An 8,934-nucleotide genomic window follows, 5' to 3' on the forward strand; every position below is an offset into this window, starting at 1 on the left:
CATTCTGTCGTCAGTCATTTTCTCTGCATATTCAAACTCTAAGCCTTTGTTAGGCTGGGGGCATTCAGTGTCTTGGAGTTGAAGCCACATGGTCAGCACTGATGGCTGCAGTCCCAGCAGTCCCACCAGCAGGATGAGGTGGCCAGAACGCTGCCATGAGGGAAGAGGGTCCCCAAGTGGGAAGCTTTGTTCATCATCTTTTTTCCCTACTCATCATTAGTGTTTGCATAGTTTTAATTCCTTTAACGAAGAGAAAGAAAGGGAGCTGAACCTCTTCTGTTCCTGACATAATTCATGTTATTTTTGAGCCCAGGAAGTGCTCTGCTTGCATCGGGTGCCTTTCTTGCTTCTTCTACAGGGTTTTTCCTGATCCTCCTGCCTCTGCCTTGGAAGCTTTACTTGCATGTGCTTCCTAATACTCCCTTTGTGTATCTATGCCACACATCTGCCACTGCCCCTTTGGTGACATTTATGTACTTGAGCTTTGCTGTCCCACAGAATGCATTGCAAGCTGTGGCTGGTTTTGCTGTTGCAAAACATGTAACCCGCACACAGTGAGGGCTGGGCTGGTTTAGAACATTTGTGTCTGGTTCCAAGGCAAGGGAATACTAATTTTATCCCATGCATCTGTTTCCAAGTGCAGTGGACCTGTGCTTTGGCAACAGCGCAGTGCAATCTCAGAAAATCCACATTCTGCTTTGCAAATGCAACAGCTCATGACCACGAGAGTAATTTTTTATCTGTCTTGGCATTCTCCCAATGAATCCTTCTTGATTGCCAAAGCAAAATTTCTCCATAACCTTAAGAAAAGTTCTGCGTCTCCTGACTCCCAATCTTCCTTCTGTTCCAGAGGTACAATCAATTGTAATTCCTTTGTTTTATGGGAATCAGTAGCTTTTTCCCACTAAAAGAAATTGTCAGTCTGAGCTTTATTTGATATTTTGCATCTGCTGAATTATTCTGAAGGAAGGTGCCAAATAAGGGATTCTTCCACCCAGCTATTGACCTGTAACACAGAAATTCAAGCTTTGGACTGGAAATTATCTACCCATTTCAACTGAATGTATTACATACACTTAGTCTACGAGTGATGTCTTGGCCAGGATTTGGGTTAGGATTGTGTTCATAGCACAGTAAACTGCCCTTTGCAAAGGGATGGGTTTTCTACAGCAGCCACAGAAAAGCTCGCTGCCATGGACAATACGCAGCCTACTGAGGGGTTTGCCCTCTCAGATGAGCCTCCCTTAAGTTTCTGCTGCCCATATTTTGCGACAGCATGCTAAGAGAGATGCTGGTAGATTAGAATCCAAATGTACAACTCCAGATTAGAAAATTTTTAATCCCCTTCTTGGTGATACAGGCTGAGTTTCGCTGCAGTACTTTCCAGTTTCATTTTCCAGGCCAAATAATTAGGTTCAGCCTGTACAGTACTGTACTCCACCCTATCTATCAGCAGGCACAGAGAAGTTTCTGACTGTCCCTTTTGACCAGATCCTGCTGCTGTGGGGCCCTGTTTGCCTGCTCCCAACACCCCCAGGGTGCAGCCATCTGCTTCCTGTCCCTCCTCCTTACACAGGAGAGAGACTGAGACAAAGACATTCAGGTAGTTGGTTCTGGGATGGACTTTCTGCCTGCAGAGGTGCTGGCATCCTCCCTGATTTCTGAAGACACCTTCAATGTTGTGCCTTTCATGATCTAAAAGTGTTTTCATTACATGGGGTACATGGAAACCACCTTGGCCTTGAAATGCACTCTGCAAATATTTGCTGCCAACAGAAGAGTACAGCTTTGTCTGGGTGCAGTTTGCTGGAGGACTGGGGTGGGTTGCAAGCAAGAACTTAGCTGGAAAATGACATTTAACAGCATTGCTTTTGTAAAAATAAACAGCAGGCATTGCCAAGACGTTGGTCTGTGTTGGTGCTGAGAGAGATATCACCTCTGTCGGGGCTAAACCCACATGGGGAGCAGGGGACATGCTGCTGCACAGCACATTCCTTTTAGTATTTATGTTCACAGAAATTACTGATCAGTTTTAGCCTGTGAGATAATTGATGACCCAAGGAGAATCAGATTTAAAAATATAGAGAGTATTCAAAGTTTAAAGACACTGTAGGAGATGTCACTGAAGGGAAATATGCTACACAAAGGAAGAGATTTTAAGTCAGAGCTTTGAGATAAGTACATTTAATCAGAGCTTTGGGATAAATACATTTAATCCGATTTCCCCATCAAATCCAGCAAGTTTTAAACAATCTTATATTGCCCTTAATTTTAGAGTGAGTTGATTTTGAATACCCCTGGGACACAATACTTTGGGAAGAGTATTTCTGAGATGAGGCAGAGTCACCACTGTCTGGCAGTTTCATGCCCACGTGTGACAAGGGTGAAGCATTAACGTAGGCCCATTGCAGGCAGTTTGCCATCAAAACTATTTTCATGTTTAGAAGTATATACATGAATGCACTTTTTGAGATATCAGAAGTTAAAAAGGTGAAAACAACAGTTGTGGCTTTCCATGTGTTAAGTTATGGTCTGTTTTGCTTGCACACCCATGAGAATATACATCAGCAGAGCTGCTGCCTTGAAGCTCAGGGTGCTGAATTCTGTTTTGGACTGGAATTTTATTGGGGAATGCATTCAAAATTACTTATTCCTTTCCTTTTTGAAGAATGAAAGACATATTGTCTATATAGAGGGTATGGATTTTAAACTGTGAAGCTTGAAAAATGTTTATAATCATGTTTATAACATTTGGCAGCAAAGTGGTCGGAGCAACTTTTTGGAAACAGTTTTCTTTTATCATTCCCAGCATGCTTTTGGTTTTGGCCCTGCTTCAAGTAAAAGTTTTTACCATCCGGCTTGGGATTTTTTTTTTTAAGAAAAGTAATCAACTAAGAGCTATTATTATGTTTCTAAACGTATATTGTGTTTTTAAAGCCATTCTTCCTGTTAGGATAAGACTTAAGATTGTTACATTCAAATTGCTAAAAAATAATCAAATAGTCCTTTCAACATCTTACGCTGATTTATCTGCTTTTTTTGCACCTCATTCAGTTTGGGTGAAGGAATTAAACTGGTCTGTTTTGCCTTCTTGACTGAGGATAGTTTGCCAGTGCTTTGTGGAGAGGCAGCTGAGGGCTTGCAGCCAGATTTTCAAAGGTACCAGATGCTGAAATATAGAGAAACCTAAAAGATTTTGAAAAGCTTTTTGCTCAGTTCCCATGAAATGATCAGAATTGATGCAGAGTAGGTGTTCCCTATTTCATGTCAATTTAGAATTGTATATTAAGGAGGTTTGGAAATCAGTGCTGGGATGGTGCTTTTCTGGCTTACAATCAAGAAAAGAAAACAGAAAAGGAAGATGAAGTTGAGAATGTACTTGGTTCTCTTTTTTGTAGAGAAAGAAGACACCAATGAGAGCAATAATGAATGCACAAATCCTTTGTTAATATTACTCTTCCATATGAATAACCACCCAGAGGATGGTGTGTTGCAGTGAATGGAAGAGCCTGCTGTGTCTGCCAGTGTTTCTGGATATGCCTCAATCCTTCTTCATAAAATTAAAAGGAAATATTTGACAAGCCACACTATTAGTTTTGTAAAGCTTGTTTTCTTGAAGTGCAGGCTAGGAAGGCTTTTGGTTTTGTATGTGCTTTTCTGCCCTTCTTACTCTCCTGTCCTGAAGTGTGCTGTCACTAATTGTGAATTGGCAGTTAATATATATGTCTTAATACATTTTTCAAATAAATTTATAAATGTTTTAACACATTTAAGACATGCATACATGCACATCCAAATATCACATAAGCAAGTAAGAAGATGTCAGGTATTTTTGCAGCATTTGTGCTACTCATGTGAGGCTGGGAAGTAGTATGGATTGGAACATAACTCATTTGTGTGCTTGCCCTAATAGGTGACCCTTCTGTGATTGACCTGGACTCTGACTGGAAAGCTCCCACAGAGGAGTGGGGAAACTGGACTGGAGATGAGGAGCCTCAGACAAGGGATGGGAAGAAGGTGAGGCAGTGCTGTTGATGGCCAAGGGAGACCTGGTCCACTGGGGTCAGCCTCATCCATGCTGGGATCTTCAGTCCAGCCCTGGAGCCAGGCTCCTTCGGTTGTGGGGGTTTTCTCGTGCTGGGAGGAAGTGCTTGGCACGGTCCCTGCCTCACCTGAGATAGCTGGAGCTGGGGAACACACTTGCAGGAGGCATGAGATGGGCTAGGGAGAGCTGGCAGGTTCTGGGAGTTCATCATCCCCCTGGTATCACTGTCCTAAGCAGCAAACCGTGGGTGTTTGCACCCTACTGCTGCTGACCTTCTCAAATACCCAGGCCTTACAAGAGGTGTGGAGTCCAGAGCTGGCACAGCCTTCACAGCATCTCAGGCAGGCAGGACATATTTATTTAAGTTTGCTGATAAGAGGGTTTGGTGACAATGATACAGTGGTATCTTGGGTGGAGATGTAGAAGCAGAAGTCTTGCTGTTTAAATGGTTTCTAGAAGCCCAGGGAAGTGTTCCCTTTGGGCAGCAGTGGGAAGAGCAGGCTGAGCTTTTTGCAAAGATATGTGTTCAGCTGAGGTGTGTACCCATTCCAGAGAGACAGGCCTGCTTGTACACTGTTAGCACACACTCCTGGAGGTAATCAGTTTTCCTGAAAAAAAATAAAATTAGCTGTCCCATGACTCCTCTTAAAAAATCTGTGAATCTTTCAGGATTTGCCAAAAGGCAAAGCAGGCATTCGTTTCTGTCTTTCTGGACCCGAAAGCAAAACACAACGGAAGAAGAAGAAAATGGAAGTGAAGGAAGCAAAGGGTGGAGCTGGACTGAGGCATGTGAGTATTTTGTATTCCAACAGTAGTGTTTGGTTTTCCATTAGCAGAGGGGGGAATTCTTCTCTGTTAGGATGACCTAAGGGGGACTTTTCTTCCTCTCTGTCTTCTGTCTTTCTCTTCTCTTTTCTCCCTGTCTTCTCATAAAAACGAGTTATGAGGACAGTGAACAGTGGAGTTTTGCAACATAGTATTCCCTAACATATTTTCAAAACACTTTGATTTTGCAGTACAGAATGCTGTGCACTAAACTTGGAATGCATCTGCATAAACATTTTTTCATCCATTATTAAAACCAGATGCACTCCAAATTTAGTGTACAATTGGCCTGTGTTTCATCTGTAGCTGAAGGTCACCCAGAGATATCAACAGTAATGAAAAGGTGGTTCCCAAAAGTCAGTGGAGATAAAACAAGGCCACTGTTCTAGCACTAAAAAGCTTATTGAGAGAAAAATGTCTCAGAGTGCAACGGAGAAAGGCTGTGGAGAATGTCAGTTCATTTGGGATGGGAAGTGCACAGGAACAGGGTGTTGACTGGCTTTTGGACCAGTGCTTACCTGTGATTGGTGCTCAGTGAAATGAGAAATTGTGGGGGGAATGCCCGAAATGTCCAAATTGTTTTTCATTCACTGGTCACATTTCTGGACATGTAAAGCTGCTTTTTTTTTGGTTTTTTTTAATAATTTGTCTTCCCCTCACACCCACTGTGATCTTTCATGATCCTTGAGACGATTTTGCTCCCAGATCTCCTGATGCTTTCATTTTAAGGGAAGGGTTTTAACTACCTCACTGACCACAATCCACATAATCATTAGGACATGCGATCAGTTCCCAGAGTGCTGCCATACCGTTTTATGTTCTTTTTGGACATAAAAAATGAAATTACATATGAAGCCATATCCACAAAGTTGCTCATCACACTCCTTGTGCTACCTCCACAGTTTCTGTGGACTTTAGTCATTTAGCAGTCATTGGGCACATCTTACTCCTCAGTGTCACTACACAATGACAGTACTTCCATCTTAGTATATCTTGCTGCTCTTCTGTTCACTGGGGGAAGCAAGGGGAGAAATAACACTGAAAGACAATTTCAACACTTTAATCCCCTCTAAAACAAATAAATAAGAGGTAGGTAGATAACATGGCAAACTATTCTAATCATGTAAAAATTAATTTGTCTTGCAGTTTCTTTAAATGCCCCACAATAATGACATTTTGTCTCATATTTTGTACTTGCATATGCTTCGTTTAACTCATGCTTAGTGAAGCATATTGTTTCAATTAAGCCTCAGCAAGGTTTGCAAACAAGAATGGAAGAAGACCCCAGGGACTTGACATCTACAAAAGATAGCAGTGATGCAGTCAGTGCTTCCTTCGAAAAATCCTTGGACATTAATAATTCACCCAATAATGGTAAGTGATTGTTTTTGCACATCTGATGAATTTTCAGAATAATGTGTAATCTAAGAAGTGTTCACAAATGCATTTTTAATTGAATATGTGAAATGCTTCTCCTTTAGCTGCATATTTTAATTCTTTGAGAGGCTCTGTATTACTTAGAGGCTATTCTGACAAATACCTGTTCCTGTTCCTCTCAGAGTAACTGAGCAAAAAAAAAAGCTACTATTGCATATAGTGACCGTAATTTTTGCACATCTCTTTTCAACATGAAACAGAAGCGAGTATGAGTGAGTTAGAGCCCATTAAAAACATTGAGTCCTCCCCATGATTTTGAATTACCCTTGAAAGTAGGTGGCCCTTGTAAAACACACCTAAGAACCCTTAAATCCTCCTCATCAAGCAAAAAGCCAGCAGTTCTCAGGGATACAATTGCATGTGGAAGGTTTGTGCATTGTCCCTGTTTTTTGTATGCCAGGTGTACCTGGAAAAAAGGAGAAGAGGAAGAGGAAGAAAATGAAGAAAGAGACTTGAGGGAGCTGTGTAGCTGCCAGAGTGCCAACCTGATGGGGCAGACATGCCAAGGAGCTGCAAGGATTCTGCTTTCTGCGATGCCGCTGAGCCCCAGGCAAAGAGAGGCTCCGGAGACCTCCCAGCGAGAGGAAGAGAAGAGGAGCAGCGAGCCAGAGAGCGTGAGTGTGTGAGAGCAGAGAGAGGGAGCAGGCTGTGCACAGGAGGTGCTTTTGAAACAGAGTGGCTGTTCATTGCAAGCTCCTGCCCTTGATCAAAAGATGTTGAATGGGGTTTGACTGGTTGCATTAAGTCCTTTCAGTTTTTTGCTGTCACGTTGTTTGTCAACTTGTAGTGTTCTATGCCATTGTAGAAATAGTCAGGCTGTACCTGACTGTGGTTGTACTTTGGTCCCATGGAGGATCCACCAGCTAGTCTGGTGTCCTCTGGCATTTTTGCAGAGGCGCTCATCGACAGGCTAGTAATGTACAGAAGGAAGCACTCTTCAGAAAAAAAGGGAGAATAACATGGATTATTCTCCAACCTCCTAACTCTTTTAAATCCTTGGTGGCTGTTATTGTCAGACCTTTGCCTCTTACCTTGCCATTTTTTTACTTTTTACCCCACATCAGACTAGTTTGTTCCTCAGGGAACATCTAAACTAGTTTGCTCCTCAAGGTACATTCTAAAGGAGGTTTTTAACTTGTTTGGAAAGATGGTCTAAACACATTTTTCCCCTTGGATTTCATGGTGGGCTAAAGTTTAAAGTCTGTATGTCCAAAGCATGTTGCATTTGTACTTATAGTAGATTGAGGTAACTTTTAAAAATAATTTTTCTTAATCTAATGTTTGGAAGTTTTTTTATCATTTTGTCACTTGAATATTCTAATATAAACTAAATTTGTGAATGAAATTTTTAAGTCGGTTTAGTATTTATTAAAGGGTGTGTAGTTTTCCTTGTCAGAGGGCTCATAGTATGGGGGAGAATGTGTTACAATAGAATACTGTGGTTTATAAAGAATGCTGAACTGACACCACTAAAAGCAGAAGCCCTTTATCCCCAGAAGAGCTGCAGCTTTGGTGGTAGCTGGAGGGTCTTCCACAGCTGGTAGATGGTCCTGAGACTGTGCCCGACCCATCCCAGAAGTGCTGCCTCGAAGGATGAGATAGTTTTTCTCAAATCTCCATCTGCATTTGACTCTGTGCCTTTGGAGATGGTGGGGGACATGCATGTTAAATGTGTGTACATTTGTAGGCTTTGGGCTGATGCTGTGAAACTCTTCACTAGGACAGTGAATAACCAGGGATGTCTGTGGCATTACACTGCCACAGCTGCACTCCTGTTTGCATCATGAAGCCAGAGGAGAGCTCTGTGCTTCTGCCATTGCATCCCTGATCCCCAGTCCCAGCTTGACTAAGCTTTACTTGCAGCTCAAGACTTTTCCCTGGTGGCCTTCATCTGTTGCATAGCTGTCACATCAGCTGTACCCTTCAGAGAAGCAATTAACTGCAGCAATGTATTTGTGTTTAGAGTTTAGCTACTATATGTTGAAGGGCAGTTCTCTTGTGCTGTGATTTTTGGGGTAGTTAGCTGTACTGTGTGCCCTGAAATTTAGCACAGTAGGGCTGTTTCAGACAGGCAGAAGAGGGGTAATCTTAACTGGTGCCACTTAGCAGCCCACTGTCTAGGATCTGTACATCTTGGTGTTTGTGTCTCAGTGTAGGTGAAATATTAGCAGTTCATGAATGGACTGAACAGACCAAAGGGCTTTTATCAGGAAAATAACTGTTTTGAAATAGATGCATAACAAGAAAATACATGGCCTTGCTGGAGGAACAGGTACAGCAAGTTCAAGGGTTTAGAAGATGTGGTAATGAGTATGTGGGTAATGAACAAAGTTCTGCTATCTCTGAAGCCAATGGAAAACATTCATTGACCTCATTGGGGCCAGGATGTTGCCCATGGCCTTTGCTTAGCATTGAAGATAACCTCTGTCATCCAAAAAAGAAAGAAAAAAAAGAGGTAAAGAAAAGCTCACAAGATTGGTGGACTACAGATTTCTTCTGCTTTTTTCTCTATATCTGCTTGTAAACGATTTGATGTCTTTATAATTATGCTTTATTTCAACATTTTTCAGTATTTCAAATGTCACTGTTCTTATAATAAAAAATCAAAACTTTTGTCTGAAGCCCAA

General features: G+C 41.9%; 1 protein-coding gene across 1 annotated transcript in view; it reads left to right on the plus strand.

The window, feature by feature from the left end:
• LOC105759117 (uncharacterized) overlaps positions 1 to 8,934 on the plus strand; it is a 30,335-nt gene extending 21,401 nt beyond the window's left edge. The window contains exons 9-12 of the mRNA XM_030269997.4: positions 3,914 to 4,017; positions 4,715 to 4,834; positions 6,118 to 6,244; positions 6,708 to 8,934. Coding sequence (XP_030125857.4) covers positions 3,914 to 4,017; positions 4,715 to 4,834; positions 6,118 to 6,244; positions 6,708 to 6,763 — 407 coding nt within the window. The 3' untranslated portion in view covers positions 6,764 to 8,934. The remainder of the gene's footprint in view (positions 1 to 3,913; positions 4,018 to 4,714; positions 4,835 to 6,117; positions 6,245 to 6,707) is intronic.

Source organism: Taeniopygia guttata, chromosome 3, assembly GCF_048771995.1.
Source record: "Taeniopygia guttata chromosome 3, bTaeGut7.mat, whole genome shotgun sequence".
NCBI lineage: Eukaryota > Metazoa > Chordata > Aves > Passeriformes > Estrildidae > Taeniopygia > Taeniopygia guttata.